At 41.5% G+C, this 21,343-nt stretch overlaps 2 protein-coding genes across 2 annotated transcripts; one reads left to right on the top strand and one right to left on the bottom strand.

Moving 5' to 3' along the window:
* Positions 1 to 1,169: 1,169 nt before the first annotated feature.
* On the bottom strand, positions 1,170 to 19,145 carry pde8b (phosphodiesterase 8B). The gene is made up of 25 exons (XM_088281248.1): positions 18,855 to 19,145; positions 17,781 to 17,985; positions 14,801 to 14,915; positions 12,401 to 12,853; positions 9,511 to 9,567; positions 9,167 to 9,357; positions 8,847 to 8,906; positions 8,180 to 8,237; positions 8,018 to 8,106; positions 7,871 to 7,949; positions 7,630 to 7,770; positions 7,469 to 7,557; positions 7,350 to 7,404; positions 5,799 to 5,850; positions 5,309 to 5,386; positions 5,140 to 5,216; positions 4,818 to 4,982; positions 4,664 to 4,709; positions 4,246 to 4,375; positions 3,829 to 4,027; positions 3,270 to 3,487; positions 2,829 to 2,967; positions 2,474 to 2,641; positions 2,268 to 2,397; positions 1,170 to 1,859 (listed from the first exon to the last, which is right to left on the bottom strand). The coding sequence occupies exons 4-25, from the start codon at positions 12,710 to 12,712 to the stop codon at positions 1,750 to 1,752; spliced, it is 2,643 nt and encodes an 880-aa protein (XP_088137374.1). The 5' UTR covers positions 12,713 to 12,853; positions 14,801 to 14,915; positions 17,781 to 17,985; positions 18,855 to 19,145; the 3' UTR covers positions 1,170 to 1,749.
* Positions 16,376 to 20,805, top strand: LOC148318921 (corticotropin-releasing hormone-binding protein-like). Its single transcript, XM_088281249.1, has 7 exons — positions 16,376 to 16,575; positions 16,673 to 16,769; positions 17,794 to 17,951; positions 18,896 to 19,109; positions 19,700 to 19,848; positions 20,131 to 20,251; positions 20,407 to 20,805. Exons 1-7 carry the CDS (start codon positions 16,474 to 16,476, stop codon positions 20,559 to 20,561), a joined length of 996 nt encoding a protein of 331 aa, XP_088137375.1. The 5' UTR covers positions 16,376 to 16,473; the 3' UTR covers positions 20,562 to 20,805.
* Positions 20,806 to 21,343: the final 538 nt, after the last annotated feature.

The raw sequence follows: 21,343 nt of genomic DNA, 5'->3' as shown, positions 1-21,343 counted from the left end.
GGAACCAAAACATTGGTGGACAACGTCATTGTTTTTTTTTTGTTACATTCTCATAAAAACCATACAATAATAATAATTTTAGTCGAACATTGAAACATTAACAATTATTGTTAACCAAAAATAGGGTACAATATAAAATATAATACAAAATTAATAAATGTGACCCAAAGCACTGATATTTTCATTCATTTTTTTAAATGAAAGAACGTCATTTTGTTATGATTAAAAGCCAGAAAATGAACCGTACACGAAAAAGCGTTTCGTTTTAGTATAGCTATTTTAGCAGAGTGGCATTATTGATTATTGGAAGACAAGTAAAAATTAACTGCCTATCGTTGCCATTATTGACACTTCCGGGACAAGGTAAGCAGGCCCTCTTCATTGGCTCGGTAGAATCTAAGCACTCTCTATATTGGCTGACTGGAGTCATGTGACAATAATAAATCGTTGCGCGTAAAAATGCTTATTAAAAAAACTCATAAAATAAAATTATTTATCCGCAAGAAGGTCATATTTAGTTAGGTTCAATTTGGGACTAGATCAGAAAGATAAATAAAACATTTACTCTAATTGCATTCTCAGTGATCACCTGATGTAAATTCAACATTAATATGACATTGATTTATTTTGATCTCTATCGTTTTTGAATTGACAGTCAATTGTTTGCAGTTCATTTGACCAGGTTGCGTTTCTTCATTTAAATCGTTTCGTTGTTCCTTTAATTTTTTTAGTTAAACATATTGCCAAAATGTAAAAAAATATTAAGAAGTGACATTATCCTCCAATTGTCCAACAACGACGTCTTGCTATGGTTTAGAAATCAACATAATTAAACCTTGAGTTCAAGATGGAAGAATCATCTTGTATCTCAACCTGTGTTATGTTTAAAATAAAGTGCTAATTCCTGAGAGAACATTTTGAATGTCTTTTCTTATCTATATCAAACCATCTGTTCCGAGATATTTCGGTTGTTACCTGTAAGGGCGCCGCTTTGTGGCTGAAAATGGGATTGTTGGCAAGCGCTAAATTGAGTGAGTGGAGTCACGTGATAATAGTTACGTTCTCGTGTGGAAAAAACGCTTATTAAAAATGCTGTACGCAAAAAATAAATCAAATGTTTTCACGTGAATTTATTTTAACCTGATTTGCTGGTAAAATGTTGGTTTTTTAAATGAATAAAAATATATAAACTCTCCTACTTCCTTCACGAGCACTCCCATAATCACAACTTTAAGCACTTATGTTTCCATAACTTACGTTGCCCATGTTATTCACGTAAACTTTTCTTTCACTTGGCACTTTGTTTTCTGCAGGTTGCGTAAACAAGGCCATTAAATCACTCATTTGGTGTCCACATCATGTCAGAATGAATCAATCTTGAGTAATTTTTTTTAACTCCAGGGGAGCTTGTAGTGACTTATCATATGCACCAGAGGGCGTTGGTAAACTACACGCCAACAACAAAAAGTATTAAAGTCCCTATTAATACTTGTTTGCCAGCCCGATATCAGTACGAGTATTCACCCTTTGAATACTCCCCAATACAGAATACTGATACCACAAGAACTTTTGATGTATATAAAAATTAATTTAACACATTGACAAAACATTGTGAACAACCCACAATGTTTATAGTTTCAGCAGTGTCCGTCACACCTGCATGTGATGGGAGTGTAACTTTTTTTTTTTCTTTTAAAAATCTCTCAGTCAACAGAATCTTCTATGTGATGAACGCCTCCGTGTTGGCAGTCAAAATGGCGGCGGAGGACGCAGACTCTTGCACTTCATGTCGTCCAGAGTCTTCCAGTACTTGTAGTTCTCTGACAGGTGCTCCATCAGACCGGCCAGGTTGGCGAATGCTGCGGGAACAACCGTAAAGCATGTAAGCGTCAGTTGCCATGGAAACACAGTAAGGGAAGAAGGAGCCAGAGGCGAAAAAGCCGACAGATGTTATCAATGATGTAAAAGCAAGTCTGTTGGTAAAATAAAGCAGTGCTGTTATGAGGGAAAAAAAGATAAAGGTGTGATGTTACAAAAAGTTGCAATCTTGCGAGAAACAAGTCACAATGTGATGAGAAAGAAGTCGCAATATCATGAGAAAGTTTTAAATTGTGATAATAAATTGTGATTTTACAAAAAAAATAGCCATTTTATGAGAATGAAGTCTTAGAGTTTTTTTTAAATATTTTTTTTCCCTTTTTCTTATCTTAACACCTTGATTTGGTTAAAACTCCAACATCCCTCCCCGATGATTGCATCATTCCTACCATCCCAGGCGTCAAACATGTCGGTGATGAAGTAGTCAATGAAGGAGAGCTGTGACTTGGGCACACTGCAGGTGTTGCGGTCAAACACCGGCATGACGACGGGAAGCCCCTGCCTCTTCTCCTCGTCCGTCTGCAAGAACCCACAGAGAGAAGAAAAAAAAAGTCATGATGAGGGCATGACAAGGGCGGAAATCCATGACACGTACCTGTGCAAAGTACTCCTCGGAGATGCGCCCCGCCCATTCGATGCAGAGCTCCAGCGGCCTGCACGGGTTGGCCACGTCTGCGCACTTGATCAACATTCGCTTGATCAGCAGCCGGTTCTCCGGAGAGTTCTTGATGTTTGCTTGACCTTCACAGTCGCTGCTCATGCTCTGTGCACAACATAAACAAACATTTTATTTATTCTTATTCTAATAAATTAAAACGAGAATGGGGTCAGAAAAAGTTGTAATATGTGATGAAAAAAACTGTCAGTTTGAGAATAGTCATAATGTTGAAATGGAAAAAAGTTTAAAAAGTTGCCATTTAAAAAAAAAAAAGATTACATTTGGCACTCACACAGGTGTTGGTCTCCTCGATGGCCGCCATGGGCTTGTTGATGCTGTTCACAAACTTGTTTACGTGCTCAAAGTGTCGCGTCATCTCCGTGGCCAGCACCATGTCAATGATGGCCTGCCGCAACGTTCGGAATTGGTTCCTGTTGCCGTTTGGAACAAATATGGGATTCTATTGGATTGTCAGCCACGGAAAATGATATAATTTACGTTTAATTATGATTTATTAAACTGTCTATGATCATTTTTTCGTCTATACTGAATACCTGTGTCGTAATCAGGTAATTACAGGCAAAACAAATAAATGGTCAATATACACACCAGATTTCACACTAAATGGAGTCAAGATCATTTCATAAAATACAGCGAGTTCCCCGGCTCAATAATGGTTGGAAAACTCTGGAGAACTGAAATGTCAAGAGTAAAAAGTGTCACTGCCACCGACCGCTCGATGTTCTTGAAGATGTTACTCTTGCCGTCACGCATGGTGAGCTGGAAGGCGAGGGCGGCGTGGTGGCTCTCTAGCACCGCCGTGTCATTGTAAAGGACGGCCAGTTCGCTGCCGGCATTGCACAAGAATGAGTTGGTGCGGCCCGGGTGGTCCACGTCGTGTACCGTAGCAGCAATCAACGCCGCCACCTCGTCCAGCTGATCTAGACTGCTCTGCGGGAAACACAGAAGGCGCACGGCGACGTGATTGCGCTCTCTCGATAGTTTTGTGCTTGAGGCGTCCCTCAAGGTTCCATCATTGGTCCCTTAATGTTTTCCGTGAACAATACATAGATCGATCTACATCAGGCATGTCCAGCTCGGGTCGTCGAGGGGCCGCGGTCCCTCGTGTTTTATAAGTCTCCCAACCTCAACACACCTGATTGAAAGGATCAGCTCATCAGCGAGCTCTGAAGAAGCCTGATAACAATCCTGATCATTTGAATCAGGTATGTTGCAGGACGGCATCTCTCGAATAACAAGTTCGGACACTCCTGACCTTACACGATACTAACCTTGACTCGCTCCTTGCGTAAGAAGTAAGCGGTGGCGTGCAGCACGTCGGCAGCGTGCGTCGAGTTATGGTAGGAGTTGGACGAGTGGTAGCTGGCCTCCATCAGCTGCAGCCAGGAGCGCAGCGACGTCTCTGTACAGTCGAGGAAGTCGCACACCCCGAAACTGGAGAAGATCTTCAGGCCCAGGTAAGTCAGCGGCCTTTGAGTCACCCAACAATATCGTGAGGTGTGTCTATCGAGCACTAAACGTAACTGCAGTGCTCGTGATGAACCTCGGTACACCAGCTTCCGACTGAATATTCTTTTAAGGTTTGGATATCGTTTTAAAAATGACACAAGCTAGATAAATGCAAGTTAAGGTTGAAGGTCATCGGCATAGAAATTTAAATGTCTTCAAAAGCACACACTGCTCACTACCTCTTTTGCGTGGCCGCCTCCAAGTCGAGGATGTTGAACTCCCAACATTCTTCATCGTTAAGCATGTCAGCAATGGACTGAGGAACGTCGCTCAGTGTGACCGGAATTGCCAGCTGGCTTTGACTCATGTCTGGAAGAAACCATCATGTTATCTAACTTCCTTCCAGACATGCAATTTGGCGATTAAACAGTAAAATAAAATACTAAAAAAAATAAAATTAAGAATAAATATGAATAATTGAAATCATGTCATAAAACAAAAACACAATAATTAAAATATAACAATTGGAAAATAATAGTATGAAGCAAAGTAATTCAATTCGCTTTTCGTGTGTGACAAACATTACATTTAAACAATGTTCATCGGTTGTAAATTCATAAATTTCAGTGTCACAATTGCTTTTTGAAGCTCACTTACTTTTGGAGAAAACATACTCATTGCCAGATAGCCGTCGCAGACCGTCCTGGACAAGAAAATGAAACCATTTTTTTTTTACACTTTGCACGGTAGATGATGCTGTTACAAAAGAGATCCTTGTCAGGCAATGAAAACACCTAAAAACGCCTCTTACACTCATGAGCCCGCCGACCAGGTCATTAGTGTGTGGGTCGTCGTCCTTGGACGCCAACTGAGGCGAGTAGAGCTCAGCGGTCCTGAGGATCTCCAGAACGCGCTCCAGAGCCTCAGCCACCGTCAGCGGACTGTTCTCCTGGGCGGCATTGATGATGTTGATCACCTGTTCAAATGGACATTAAAAACGTTTTCACAGACAGAAGCTAAATCAAAATTGTAGTTGGAAGAAAATGCGCGAATAAAAATCTATAAATCGACACGATTCCTAAAACATCTGAAATGGATCAGATGATTAAAAAAAAATAAAATACATTAGCAACCTTGGTGATGGGAGCTTCGATGGTCATGGAGTGAATCCTGGCGACGGAGGAATGTCTCCGGTTCTGTAAACTGGTGGCTGGTGGCAGAGTGTTAAAGAGTTATTAACATTTTAAGAGGCAATAATAATAAGAATAAGAACGACTGTACATAATCCTAAAACCGCCTCACCGTCACTACTGCGGGAGCTGAGCGATCTCGTATCCATCGAGTCTTTCCTCCTGTCGCGGTGGAGCAGAGAGTGGCACTCTTAAAATAATAAAGAGGGGAAAAACAAATCAAGAAATTACAAAAAAAAAAAAAGTATTTGAATAATTGTGTGACTAGCATACAACTTATTAGGCTAATCCTGCTAAATGCCACTAAAATGCCGAAAAGACTATAAGTTATTAGAAAGGCTGTCGTTAAAGCTTCTTTGCTACTAATAGCAATAAGAGGCTAAAACACGGCTAAAAGAATAAGCTAACATAGCATAAAATGAGCTAATATCTTGCTTAACTCATTCACTACCAGCCGAGTAAATAAAATTGATCTTTGGCGTCTTTAGCCGTCAATGGCAGTGAATGCGTTTTAACAAGCGACAGCTTTGCCTTAAGTCTGACAAAACTCATTGCTTACAAATCTGTGCTAACATGCCAGAAGCGAACACGGCACAAATTACCTGAATGCAAATATTCAACACTGCAACGGTCTTCCTTGTTATACTTGTGCACCTAACGCCAGAAAATGAAAAGAAAGAAATGGATAGTGAGTCAAGGAAATGTGTCATCAAGTCATACTTATTCCAAAGAACTTTACAAAAAAAAAAACAAACCTCAATGAAATCTTCTGAAATCTATAGCAGCAAGCAGCATACCATGCAATGTCGTGGCTATTCCAATTTGCTTTACTGCAAACAACTGATGAATTATAGCAAGGGGTGGGCAAACTTTTGGATTGGTGGGTCAGAATGGGTTCTAAAATTTGACAGAGGGGCCGGACCATTCAATTTTTTTTCAAGTTCGGCGGGCCGGATTAAAACGTTTAACGGGCCACATGTGGCCCCCGTGCCGTAGTTTGCCCACGCCTGAGTTATAGTAAGAAGTTGGCTCGTACAATAAACAAATCTACGGATGTGCAAGGTTGCCAGATTTAAAGAGCATCTTGGGCCGTGTTATGCGAATAAAAAAAATAAAATAAAATGTCTCCGGAATGATCTCAACCAAGCTCCTGGAATACTTGAGATGATGGCGGCCCTAAAGCGAGACGGAAAAGTTAAACAGAACATGCTTGAAGTCCCGAGTGCTTCCAAAAACGCAGCCAACCAAGATAACACAATGAAATGGAAATCCAGTTTCACGGCCAAAGCGTGTGTTCAACGACTAATGAGCGATTCTGCGTGGAGAAACGCGGCGCGCAATCAGATCAAAGAACCATGTGGTCTTGCATTGTCTAACTAATTGTCAGATCATATCTTACACTCAACTTGGATCGCTACTTTTAATCAGCGTTTTGCTCACAACACAAAAATAACTCAATTGCAATGGAACAAATCGGATCAGCCGCTTGAGATTTCCAATCCCAACAAGGCAGGAGTCAAAAACGCCGTTTGGCAGACCGATCCCAAAAGGCTGGCTCACCTTTCGTATACATGAGGAGGAAAAAGCGTCAACGTATAAATAGACCGGAGGCCTGGCCACTAGCCCTTGCAGGCCTTATCCTGACGCTTAGCCGTAGCTTAGCGCAGCGTGACGTAATTGGGACGGGAGCTTTGCTGAGCAGAGCGACGCGCTGCATTCGCCATCATCTCATTATCTCGAGCCGAGTTTAGACGCATATTCAGAACAATATTAAAAAAAAAACGTTAGCGGTACGTTCCCATTTCTGCCAAGCGAAGACACGCAACACGTCACTACTGGAATCGTTAACGTAGAAACAATCTTTTGAAGCGTGCCAGGGAACTGGAGAGTTTGCCGCTGCTTTGGATAACAAAAAGGCTCAGCGGTTCAGAATTTAGCGTCATTTTTGTTTTTGGACTCAAGTACCGGTGGCTGGTATCGGCAGCCTCCTTAAATTCCTTGACATAACACTGGCATTGACCAGTCATGGTAACTAACGTAGCAATTTGCTCACTATATTTACTGTATATTTTTCACCCTTGAGTGGATAAAAAAAAAAAAAAAAAACTAGGAACTTTGATTCCTGCCAATTAGGTCATTTTTGCAATACCCACTTGACAGTTGTTTTCCGCATGCGGTCTCTTGATGGCTACGAAATGTCGGATCTTCCTGTCGGCAAAACAGCGAGTTGTCAGCCATTTCCCACCGTGCACCATTTCGCGTCTGGACTCACCCTCCTTGGCCGACGACGGGCGTTATATTCACATGTTGCACCATACTGTCACCCGACTTTTTTCTGCCGTGGAAAATCCCCTGCCATTCCTGCGAGTGAAAAGGCACGCTGCAGTTCCGACCAATCTCAGCGAGGGCGTTGGGTCGGGTATACGGACTCACTTTTCCTTTTTCAATGCAGGTGTTGATGGCGTCTAAGAGGTCGGCCCTGTTTCGGTCGCTCTTCCGGAGCTCGCTCAGCTCCTTGCCGATGAGTTCCCCCTTGGGGTAGCCCATCATGCGCTCAAAGGCGGGGTTCACATACTGGAAAAGGACGGTTAAAACGCATCACTGGTGGGTCAGTATTCCATTTTATCCCCCGACGCCGTTAAAAAATAGCGTTTGGTAAGTCTTTCCCTCCTACCTGGATGACATGATCTTCACTGGTGATCTCCACGGCCTCCTGGCACTTTTCCAAAGCCGTGAACACCGAGTTGCAAGCCCTGCCAGAATGAGAAAGGAGCACACTCACTTGGTGCCTCACCAGCCATAAAAGTCACGAGTGGTGTACCTGAGTTTGAAGTGGCATCGCACTTCTCCGTGTTCAAGTTGAAGCAGTTCATTGTAGCACGCTGACACGCTGGTGTTCTCCACAAACCTCTGCAAAGGTGCGGAGAGTCAACTGTTGTGTATGTTCATTGGGTTAAAACCAAAAAGTGAGGAAAGTACATACTCGGCTGAATCCGGCACAAAGCAGAGGAAGAACCGAGGGTTCATCCTGATCGGATGGCCTACAACGCGACACACAAAGAATCATGGGTAGTCCAATGAACTATTTAGGAATCAAAAGTGAAGTCCTTGTTTATCAGAAATACGAACAAGTCATTTAATATGGGCGGCATAAGATGAGAAAAACTGAAAAAAGCTTTGATCTGACCATCAAATTCTTTCGGACAAGTTTGCTTTTGAAAAACGTCTGGGAATGACCAAAATGGCCGCTTCAAACAAAAGAATGTCGGATTTCCCGTGACTTTTCTGGCTTCTTGTTATTTTAAGAATCACACGGATATTACTTATAGTACTCAGTCACTTACAGAGGTTGTGAAACCCTTCTTCATTTGTGTCTGAAAGTCTGTGTTATACTGCCTCCTGGTGGTCAGGTGGCACACACTGATCATCCGCAATGAATTATTCAGGATGTGCAAACTATTCAAAATTAAATGATAATGTTATTACTGTATTTTATGATAAAGTACAATATTACAGGGTTCTAAGTTAATTTTTAAAATAATATGAGATGTGTTTTTTTTTTCTTTTTCAAATTAAACTCATATTTAGGCGCCACGGTATTTGATGACATTTGGTATTTGGTATTTTGAGACAACATTGCATTGACTTACTTTTGTGGCACAACAGCAAGAATAACCGTGTTTTCTGATGGCTTCCTGGCACGGATCATACTGCAAAAAAAAAAAAAAGTGAGACATGCTTGCCAGCTCTGAACAAAAAGGATGCACACTTTGCAATTCAGCATTGCTTAGTTTAAGTTCAAATTTGGTAGCAATCTGACAAAGTCTCATGGACGAGTTCATCTTTGAAGGAACTCTGGAAAAGGCCAAAATTCATCTGAAATAATTTGAAATCAAAGTAGCAGTGGGTCAACTCCTGCTAGACATGACAAAGAATTTTTCTGACAAAGTCAACTGATCACGTCCCTCACCGGCACACGACCTCGGGCTCAAAGTAGCGCGAGTGGCGTCCGTCGATGACAACGATCTCATGATGCTTAGCCAGGAAACACTCGAGCGCAGATTCGGGCGTCCGGGCGATGTTGCAACTGAAACCGGCGCGGTCACACGCCCACCACATCGCGTCGCTCTGGCCGTCCTCTTTGGCAAACACCAGCAAGACCTGTTGAAAATGATGAATAATTGTCGTATCGTTAAAATGAAAGGTTTTAATCTTTAGAGGGGAAAAAAATGTCCTAATCCTACAGGAAAAAAATTCTTAAGAAAATCTAAAAGTAAATGTAAAAGCAATATATATATCTATATATAGACTCACCTGAATGGGCTCCTGGCTCACTCTCATGGGTCCCACGCATTGTTCTGTAGAGGAAACCTGGCAAAAGAAGCAAAAAAAAATTAATTAAAAAAAATAATAAAATAAAATCTACGTATTATTTACGTTACAGTATTTGTTATCAGTGCAACATGCTGGAACACAGGACTGCACGTGTGCGTCATAGACCTTCACCACGCATGAAAAAGTGATGGATGAGTGTCAATGTCTAAGCATCTCTAATTGCTGTCAAACACAAATTGCTGCTTACTCCTCAAACTTGACCACCGTTCAGCCTATAGGCCTTCACAGTCACGGGACCGTCCCTCAACCCATCCCGAGGGCTTTGTTTGGTACATGTGACCCCAAGCGCAAGCTATGATTCTTTAAGCTAACGGATAGTCGGACAATGACTGATTTGAATGATGAAAAATATGGGGATATTTTTTTCGGAGGGTACCAGTGATGACCAATGTGAGAAGAAAATTATTTTTTGGGGTAAGAGAAAAGCTGTACACCTTGTACTGATCAGCCATTTGTTTTTAGCGAGCTGTCAAGTAGAATTGCAAGGGTTTCGTCGATGATATCATTGTTGCTATGGCGACTGTCAAGTGCAAACACATCAAGTTGTTTAATATTTCCAAGATGTTACACTCCAACATGGAGAATTAATGTGAATGTTTAATCATTTTCCAGGGAACTCAAGAGGCCGTTTGTCCTTTGATGGACTTAGTATGCGCTCCGCTTTCATATGCACTTGGCTTCAAGAGGTCCCGCACAAAACTCGTTTTGCTACGTCACGACACACTCGACTTTCTGTTGACTTTTTGTGTGACACTGTTTACTTCAAATAAGAAAGACACGTTCAAGATGGCCTTACGGCGGCCACTTTAGGCTAAAATGGCGGACTTTCTTTGGTTTTTCCTGGCATAGATTACCGGATTTTCCGGACTATAAATTGCAACCGCACCTGTATACAAACCGCAGCAACTCCAATAAAAAAAAAAAAAAAAGATTACATACAAGCCGAACCAGGCTATGAAAAAATATATATATATATATAACACAAAGGTACATAAACCGATTGTTAAAGCAGTGCCTTTTAACGCGGCACCAACTTTGCTATTTAAAACAGACCAGACCCAAGAGAAAAAAAAAAATCAAGATTTATTTAGCGTAATTTCTGAACTCTAGAGCGCCCCTAGTGGTGAAAGAAAAATCCACAGAAAAGCCGCACCGTTGTATTAGCTGCATAGTTCAAAATCGAGGAAAAAAGTAGCGGCTTATAGTCCGGAAATACGGTAAATTGACTTTTTTTTAGGTCTACTCATGAGACTAACGCCGACCAAATTTAATTTTACTCCATGAAAGTTCGATTTCGGTTTCCATACTCACACATTTGAAAGAACATCAGGGTTAGGCTGAGGATTAAATTTAGGCACTTTGCTCACCACAAAACGCACATTGTTTACAAACTTGCGATGACTCTCATCTCCATCTTTACTGACCTTCAGGCGTGAGTGTCGGCATCAGCGCCTTCATGTGACTCGCGCACACACTGACCAGAGGGGTAAACAAACCGCTTGTGCATACAAACATGCCGACAATAACACTCGCACGCATACACACACGGGAGCATGATCATCACCGTGGAAGATTGTCAAGGTCCTGCAGGGGTGGAAGGCGTCAAGTGTTGGTCTCAAATAATCAATGGTGTCATTGATTACTCCTCTGAAGCAACAGTGGATACGCTAACACACACTCGTGACACGGGGCGACAGGCGGCTATTAAAACGAGCATGTGTGTTCATCTGCTGCCGCTTTTTGCATCCTGATTTATTTCTGGATTTGGGAGGTTCACATGGCTGACTTTTGCACAGCTGACCGTTGATTAGTAGCGTAGCGCTAACTCCGAGAGTCAATGGTAGTTTCTGGCAGCAAAGGATTTGAAAAAAAGGTACATCTAAAAAAAATAAATAAATAAATTGTGTGAGCTATTCTGTTGACTGACGTTGCAACAGCTTCCTGGCTGAAATTTTAATTTGGCCGTGAACTTTTATAATAAATCAGTGTTTATTTTAGCGTTTTGTGCTCGTTAAGACATTTTCGAAAAAGGCCAAGCAAATGCGTAAACGTGAACATTTGCAAGACGGCATACAAAAAAAAAGTTCAATATTATATTTGAATGAAGGAGTGTTTTCAGTTACAATTGAGCCGTATAAATATCACGTAAAAGTGAGAAAGGGAAATAAGTGCTAACGATTCACTTAAGTTTGATTGCTAAGATTGCCAGCTAGCTAAAATTTCATTTTAGATCTGAACTTTTATAGTGAATTCTCAAAATGTATAACATACATTTTTAAGACGGTCGGTAACTTCATGTTTTTATCGGTCTAGGGGGCATAAATGAGTGCATTCAATGAGTTTTGCAAGCAACAAGCGGTTGCACAAAGAGTAATTAGAATAATTTGTGGTTGTAGTTGTTTTTTGTTTTTTTTATGAGTGCAATTTAGCGTATTTGTTTTGTAAGAGAAGATTATGCTCGCATGACAAAGCCAAAAATTGTCCTAACAGCGGCTTGTATCTTGAAAAACTCAGAAGTTGGTAATTTGGTAATTTTCACACATCAACATAATTGTGGTTTTGTGTGGAACCCCCCCCTAATATCAGTGTGCAATTATGCACTGGAATCATTTAATCGTAAGACCCAAAAGATTCGAGGTGAATCCGCGGATGCCAAACAGCGAGTTAGCGGGGTTCCTTTGTATTTCAAATCCATGCTGTGCGAGTGCATCCATGAGCACATTGACACTCGTGCTGCTGGCCCTCTCTTCCGCCGCTCATAAACAAACACCGAGGCCTGCTCACGTGCGCACAGCCGCCTGGCGGTTACCTTGACGCCGGCGTCGCTGGTCTGCGTCTCGGCCTCTATGAGGACTTGCGGGCCCCCTCCGCCTCCGCCTCCGCCCCCGCCCGTGTCCCGGCGCTCCCGGCGGGAGTTGAAGCTCGAATGTCGGCTCTGGTAGGCGATGACGGACGGGATAGCGTCGGCCGCGTCGGTCTTTATGAAGAGGCCGTGCAGCGCACCGCCGCCGCCCCCCTGCGAGATGGTGGTGGTGGTCTGATGCGGCGAGTTGGACTCGTCCGAGTCGCGGCAGTAGATGACGCCGCTCTGCGAGACGTGGATGCTGGGTGCACAGCCCATGCCGCCCCCGCTGAGGCGAATCACGGTCCTCCTCCTCCTCCTCCTTCTTTTTCTCTGCTAAGGCATCGGGCTGGATGTCATCTTTGCTGTCCGGCACGATGGCTCTGCTACGCGGTGTCTAGTGACTGATTGGAGCGGCACCTGAACGCATCACACCCACCGTTTCTTCTGTAACATCGTCAGGAGGATCTGACTTGATGTGGTATTAGTTATTCACCCCCCCAATATCCCACCCACTCGCAATATGACATAATACCCCCCTTCCAGCCCCCAGTCTCTGCACATGACCAAAAGTGATAACAATAGTAGTTTTTCATCATCACGCCAGTGGAATTTACCGAAGTCATAAAATAGAAAAATCCAACCAGGCACTGAATATGACTGAGGTGCCGCTGGGCAATGTACTCAGCCCAATTTAAATTGTTAGCTTATAACAATATTGGTAACAGGCAATGCAGTGGTGCCTTGATAAGTTCAATTATTTCCATGACCAAATTCGAATCTTTATTTTTCCCAATTGAAATGATAAAAATGCTATTAATGTGTGTTAGATTGTGCAAAAACGCACAATATGTTTCCTTCGGCTCACTGCATCTCTCCTCCTTCTGTAATAATTAGTTTAGCTCCCTCCTGTGGTCAATGCATGTAATTCATGCATCTACTGATAGAAACTGGTGGCAGGTGTGGCCAAAAGTATGACCCAACGTTAAATGGAATATTGTTGGATTAATGTGGCCATTTTGTCCTAAAATTAATAGCAATTACTTTTATTTTATTTTTTATTACTTGTATTTATTAACTTCTCATTAAATAACATTTGTGTGAATATTACTGACACAAAAACCATGCAGCCATTTCACTCTGTTTTATTAATTTTTATAAATAATTGGTTAATTAATGATAATCTACAAGTAATAATAAAATAATATTTGTAAGATAAACACATCCAAACATACATATAATGTAATAATTTTTAAATGAATGAATTAAAAAACACAGACACACACACACGTAAAAAAAGAAAATGTTCCCAATACCACATCAGTGACCAAAGTTGCCTATCCATTTAAGAAAAAAAATAATTAGGCCTGTAAGCTCAAAAGTTACCCTCGCCCTGACAGTCATGCCCACTACGTGTAATTGTGTGTCCTCATCCGGGAAACAACACAAACTGAGGCAAAAGATGCTGAAGGCGCTGTCATGGTCGTCAACAGGAAGTTGCCGTTGAGCCTCTTCTGCTGGCAGCGTCGACTAGCTTAGCCCGTTATGACATAAGCCAGCCTTTGTTTCCCTAAATCTCAATTATGCACAGCTCAACTGAATCCGCCTTATCCACACACACACATACACACACACACGTTTGGGCATGATTGTCTCTGTCAGTGTTTCCCAACCTTTATTGAGCCGTGCACATATTATACAAGAGAATACAAAACACACCACCAAACAAAATATGTCCCAAAAAAGTATATCTACTTCTGTTCGGTGGCAGTGAAGTCAACTTAAATGACTTCACAACAAGCAGCCATTTGGCATTTATAAAAAAAATAAAAGAATATGCTTCATGCCGTTTATTGCCACTTTCAGTTGAAGTTAACTGTCAAACAAAAAATAATTACACCTTGTTTACTGTATTTTAAAGAATCACATAGCTTTGCGTTAAAGCCAATTAGCTTAATGCTAACAAACAATGTAAAATGCCTTAAACGTGCTAACGAATAGCATCGGCACTGCGGTGTTATAGACCTTAACTCAAACGGTGGCGCAACACATGTAGACAAATAATAAACAAAGTCTCATAGGCAACAATTAAAGCACGCCAAAAAATCTGTGAGGCAAAACTACATAATTTATTTATTTTTGGGGGGCGGGGGGTGCATTTGGAATTTTTACTACATGAATGAAACAAACCAAGCAGACGAGGAAGTTTTGATTAGGAAGAATGCGGCGTAAATGTTCCAAATTTTAATGTAGTGTTTCCATACTTAAGTGGCCTGGTAGGCTTACCGCAGATTTTTTCTGACGTGTATTCTCAAATGCCAAAAAAAAAAAAAAAAAAAAACCTCAAAAAGCTTTTTGTCAACTTACCCTGAGACTCCGGAAGCCCTCAACTGGCCACCAAGTCCAGGCAACGGATCATCTTGGCGACATGACGATGGCGCTGACGTCAGTAGGCAATCTTGTGGGCCATCTAAGACATCTTCTGGAGGAAATTCAGTTTTTATTTATAAGGCATGACAGGCAGGCATGGCAGTGATGTCGTCTGCCCGCTTGCTAAATTTAGCCCATTAATTTCTATCGGCCCCTGAAGGCGTGATTATTTCTGATGGAGGTTTCCAGCTTGACGGGCAAGCTTATCTTGGACACACAAACATGCCGTCCTGGATGTGCCAGTCGCCAGCAGCCAGCTGGGAGACCAGCGTCTTATTTCCCGCCGTGTCCTTGAACACAGGACCTTCGGTGCCTAACGTACAGGTTTCGGTAAATACAGTGTCCTTGAACGCAACGCCCTGCATTTTGTAATGTGACGTTTGCGCCTGTCGATCTGCACGGCTGACACTTGAGCCGAGGCGCTTTACATTACCGGCAGCGTTTTGTCACCATCATGTCATTCAGGCATGGTGTGTAATCAATTTAATCGTCATCATCCAGGTGCAGAGTGAACGTCATGTAAAATGGCCGCAGGCGCTTTGGTGTGATCAGACGAGTGGCAATTAACGGACAGATTGTTTCTTGTTTTATTGAGCGCAACCCAAAAAAAATTAATGAGTAAAATAAAAAACATTGAAAACACTTTTAATCTTCATTTCTTTAATGACTACTCGTTGTTTACAAACCCTTCCTACAGGTTCATGGTGTCTTGTTTTTTTTTCCCCCTAACTATCAAAGATAATTTAGCCTTCACCGATATTATGAACATTATATGCGGGTTTTGTATAAGGCGATTTAAAAAAAAATAATAAGAAGAAGAAAATAAGATATACAAGCCGCAGAAGGCTATTTTTCTATGTTGAAAAAAAAATGAGTTGAGCGCATGTACAGAACGATTTTGTACTGAAAATGCACATAATGGTACATAAACAACTTTGCCGATTAAAACAGAACAGACCCAAGAGGAAAAAAAAAAAAAAAAAAAATCAAGATTTATTTAGTGTATTTTCGAAACTATAGCGCCCCTAGTGGTGAAAGAAAAATCCACAAAAAAGCCACACCTTTGTATTAGCCGCACGGTTCAAAATCGTGGGAAAAAATAAACGGCTTCTAGTCCGCAAAATACGGTAACTCTCAATGAATCTAACTCGTTTATGGATGTAACACATGGAAAAAGTCTTTGATGTTACAAATGTTTTTGCATCCATTTTTCCGATGAACCAAAAATACGTTTACAAACCTAACCAATGCGGGAGAAGCTTATTTATGTGAAGCCAAACACACGAAACAGCTTCCCTGCGTTCAAGCCCCATATCGGCAATATCAATACTAACAATTACCGGGACTGGTGGAACTTTTGTTTCCGTTTCATCAAATTGAGCCAAATATTTCTTTGAACTCCTTTGGATTCGATGCACAAGCGAGCGGGATTACTGACTTAGTCCACCCACAATGATGACACCCTGCCCCTCCCCTGTCCTCACTGTCACCATCCTTGCCCTCGTCACACGTGCGCAATCACTTGGTAATGGGGCTCTGGGCGGCTGGCAGGTGGTCCTCGCAGAACTTATAAAAGGTGGCGGCGGCCCCACGGAGGCTCAGACGATGCGATGACGGTGATGACGATGATGACGGAGCGCACGCTTCGGCAGCGGCTCTTCTTCTTGCTCTTGAGCTTGTGCATCCTCAAGGGAGACTGCAGATACATCGAGGTAGGACGGTCTTCGCTCCTCACTCGCCATCATCATCATCATCATCATCATCATCATCATCAGCATCAAATATTGTCTCCTGTCCTATACCGCGTAGGACAACGACGTCCTGAAGGATGAATTGTATTCCTTCTTCAACTCGGAGCTGCGCAGGGAGACGGCGCATGAGTTGATCATGTACCGACGACCACTGCGTGAGTTTTTCCTTCGGACAAATCCAACATGTGTTTTGGAAAATATCGAACATAATTTAGTCTTTCATAACCTGGTTACATGTTGTGTTTTTTTTAATAATATTAATTTATCCTTTGTGTGTAGTTGAAAACACCTGTCAGTATTCCATTAATTTGTATGTATTTTACAAAATTTTAAGATATTTTGGTCTTAAATAAATCTATTATGGGTTTTATTTCCTGTACATTTAAAATAAAAATTAGCCTTCATTTCCCATGTCTTTTTGTAAATATTAAAAAAAAAAAAGAATTTTCTATGAAGATATTTTGAAGATCATTTCGTCTTCGATAAACCAATCAGGCGCTCTTTTTTTTTTTTTTTTTTAAATTTGCACTATACAATTTGGAGTTTTCAATGACAAATGTAACATATCTTTGTAGAAACAATTTTCGGTCTTCAATTAAGACAACTTGCATATTTTTGTCAATATCCAAGAAAACATAGTCTTGATATAAACCATTTCTGTGTGTTTTGTTTATAATAGTTAACAATTTTCAACTAAATAAACAATTAACAACTCATATTTTAAAAGTACAATTTAGTGTTTGTTTTTTAACATCAAAGATGATTTAGAGTCTTGTCAACAAATTTTCAACAAAGGTAATTTGTCAACGCGGAAGACAGTTTAGTCTTCAATAAACCGATTATCCCTGGAAAAGCCAGAGGAAGTCGTTAGGGAGAAGGAGGTCTGGGCTTCTCCGCCTAATCTGCTGCCCTCCGACCCAGGATAAGCAGAAGAAAATGTAAGGGTGGATAAACCGATTATGTGTTTTTTCACAATATGATGAATTAAACGAATTTGTCAAGAGTGAAAACATCAAGATAAGCCGTCGGTAAACTAACATACGTGACGAAAAACCGATGTGTTGTAAACATCAAAAAAGTGTTGTTGTTTTTTTTATAATATCTCTCATACCTTTTTTATATAGTGCATCAAAAACATTGCAGAGGCTTCAAAGAAACAAACTTACACGTGTCTCTCAGGTTGTGTGGACATGGTTGCGGTTGAGGGTCACTTCACCTTCACGGCTGAGCATCCCCAGCTCAGTTGCGCCGCCTTTTTCATGGTTGAGCCCAACGAGATCGTCAGCGTCGAGTACGACAGCGTCGACATCGACTGCCAGGCGGGAGACTTCATCACGGTGAGGCCACCGTCCCCCAAATTCGATTTTAGTGCTGAGAGATGGCAACACAACAAGCAAAGTGAGGGCTAAAACAACATTAATAAAAATGCAAAATGATAATACATATTGCGACAACATTTGGCCTAGATCAAAACTTCTATGTGCGTAATGTTTGGATTGTGTGGGTAATTGTAATATGGACTTTGATCTTGCGTAAAGGTTTTGTGTCTGATGTTCTTGAACAATAAAAATGCTAAATGCTAACATTTATACAGTGCGTAACAGCTGCGCCATTTTGCAACACGTGACCTTGATCAAGATCAAAAAGTGGACGTTTTTTCGAGAACAAGAAAAATGCTAAACGCTAAGAATAAAATGAGACTTAATAGCGGAGCCATTTTTGACCAAATTTTGCCTCATTTCAGATCAATATGTTTGGTATTTGTGCGCTAAAACATAGTGTAAGTGGGAATGCGGTGAATACAATACTTGGACAAGAACAAACGCTAAATGCTAACATGTGATGATCGCATATTAGCAGTAAATACCTTATATTGCAGCCGACTGGTTATCCTAAAATAAGAACTCACAACGTTGAAATGACGTGTTTTACTTGAATCCAAATCATTACGTTTGCTGTCTTTGGTATATGTGCGTGAACACTTGGCACGTGTATCAAAAGAGTGAATGAAGAAAAATGCTACATGCTAACACATACATGATGCGTAACAGCAACTTTCATTTGGGGATTTTTCTTCCTTATAAAATTTGCCCATGCTTAAAGGTGAACGTGCGCCAAGTTTGGAATGTGTGTGATTACTTTCCACTAGTGTCAATGCTGTGAATGCTATTCTTGAACAACAAAAATGCTAAATGCTAACATGTAAACAACACACAATTGCAGTAAACGCAAAAACACACCCCATCGTAGCACTCCTCATCTCTGGAATGTCACCTCCAAGGTGTTTGATGGCTGGGTGATGAAGGGCGAGAAGTTTCCGAGCTCGCTGGACCACCCGCTGCCCCCGCGCGAGCGCTACGTGGACTACTGCGATTCCTCCACTTCCACCAAGAGAAGCGTGCGCTCCTCTCAGAATGTGGCTATGATCTTCTTCCGCGTGCACAACGCTGGCAGCAGCTTCACCGTCACCATCAGGAAGCTCGCCAACCCCTTCCGTAAGTAAATGCAATCCTTAAATCCAAGCCAAGAATGGAAAAAAAAATGTTTACATTTAGTGGTTGAGAGTTAAACATAATAGCACACATGTGCTACTTCCATTTTGTTTAACAAACTAAAAGCAGAAGAAAGTTGTTGTGCTTATGGGGAAAATGGATTGGAAAATGTTTTAAATATTAATTGTCTGATATTTGAAAGTAGTTGTACACTTGTTACAAACATGGCCGCCATGTTCTTTCGCCGCTATTACGCACAAGAGAAATGCTTGGCAATTAGCATTATTTTGTTCTAAAATCACATTCTCAATACTTGACCTTAGGTGCTTTTGATGACCAAACAACACTCTGAAATACGAAAATTTAAAAAATCGTCGCGCTAAATGACTTTCATTACGTGTAGTTCACTAGAAATTGTCATTCTGATACTTCACAAGAATGTCTAAAAAGTGTCTAAAATTCTGATAGCAAACACATCCCAAACTTTGTGGGCATTTTGATCGTGGTTGTTGTTTACCATTTGAATGGTTAGCATTGTGCATTTTTCTCGTTGGAGAAATATTCACGTTTATGTGTCACATATCTCGTTGCAGCCTGCAATGTCATCTCGCAGTCACCAGAGGGCACTTTCACCATGGTGAGCCCACAACAGCAGAGGAACTGCAGCTTCTCCATCGTGTACCCTGTAGAGGTTGACATCTTGGAATTTTCCTCTTTAGGACTCAGCGGGAACTTTCCGAAGGTGAAACAACCACAACAGAAACTGAATGTCTGCCTATGTTTACATTGGTTCATTATAAAAGATCAAAATGTGAGGTTACACTGGCCCGCGACATATAATATATACTGGTGCATTTTAAAATTTTTAAAATTTCTTAATGTCTCAAGATTGTCAAAAAAAATGTTTAATTGACCTCTAGCGTATTTTGAATATTTTATCAAATATTTGTAATCTGTTCATACAGTATTTTGACCCAGTTGTCATTTTGTTTGAACAAAAATGCTGACCCCCCCCCACCACCAGTGGCCCACGTCGGGTTGCACATCGGACTCTGAGGACATGCTCCAGCTCCTCGGGGGAAACGGTCTCGACACGTCCAAGATGTTCCCCCTCATGGAGTTCTGCAGCTCCTCTGCCAGGCCCAGTGAGTACTGGACATATATTTGTACAGTGTGTGTGTGTGTGAACAATCAACACTCAATGTTATCGTCCGGAATCGAGGGCCCTCACGTAAAATAGTGCTTCTATGTCGCTGTATGGGTCGGCTCCCGTTCCATTGTCTTCTCTTCTCCCCTGCAGGTCACGTGAAGGTTGGCTGCGACAACACGGTGGTGCGCATGGTGTCCAGCGGCCGCTACGTCAACAGGGTGTCCTTCAGCTACCGCCTGCTTGACACGCAAGAACTGCAGAGGCTCCGAGTCAACAACGTGGAGGATTTCTGCTTAGCCAACTGATGGCTCTTGTTTGAATTGGAATATCAATGAAAACGAACTGTGTGTTGTGTCGATTTTGTTATCCCAAGCATCTGTGCTCTTTGTGGAATAAAGTTGTCGTCGCTGCCTTTCTTGTGACATTCTTCTGATGAACGGTGCTAAAGTGAATATATTGTCAGAGTGATGCACTGTTCATAAAAACAATTCATTGCCATTTGTACACACTTGCTTTTTTGTAATAAAATTTCACTGCATGGCAAAGCAATTATTTGTCTTTTTTTCTTGCTGAGAGAGCATTTCAATGTTTTCCACTGCTTTACACATCCATTGGAGTGATGGCAACTGTAGCCATGGCGACCGGCCACTACAAAAGCTGCACCCAAAATGAAGCGGCAACTTTTGACAGTAAAAATGAATTCAAAGACTCCTTCGGGTGGAGAACTTGTCATCCCCGCTGACGTCAACGACAAATAAATTCTCCAACTACTACCATCTACCACCAAGACCCCCCCCCTTGCCGCCACGGGCAAAACACCAGACACTATCTGGAGTAATGATGGTTGCTTCGTGTTAATCGAGGACAGGTGCTTTTTCTTTGACACACACCTCTGCAGCCATTGTGTTGCGATAAAATGAAAAAAACAAAATCTAAAAATAAAACTTTTGGGAACATCTCTAAAATATACCGGGTTTTTTTTTCACAAACCTGTAAGGCTTAGTTTCGTAACTTTTATCTCAAGAATATATCTCTTTTTTTTCTAAAAACCCCAACTACAAGCTACATGTTTTTCTTTTTTTGTCAG

Source organism: Idiotropiscis lumnitzeri, chromosome 18 (assembly GCF_059441095.1).
Source record: "Idiotropiscis lumnitzeri isolate Australia: NSW breed Sydney's pygmy pipehorse chromosome 18, RoL_Ilum_1.0, whole genome shotgun sequence".
NCBI classification, from domain to species: Eukaryota; Metazoa; Chordata; class Actinopteri; order Syngnathiformes; family Syngnathidae; genus Idiotropiscis; species Idiotropiscis lumnitzeri.
This window is presented reverse-complemented; position numbering and strand designations above follow the sequence as displayed.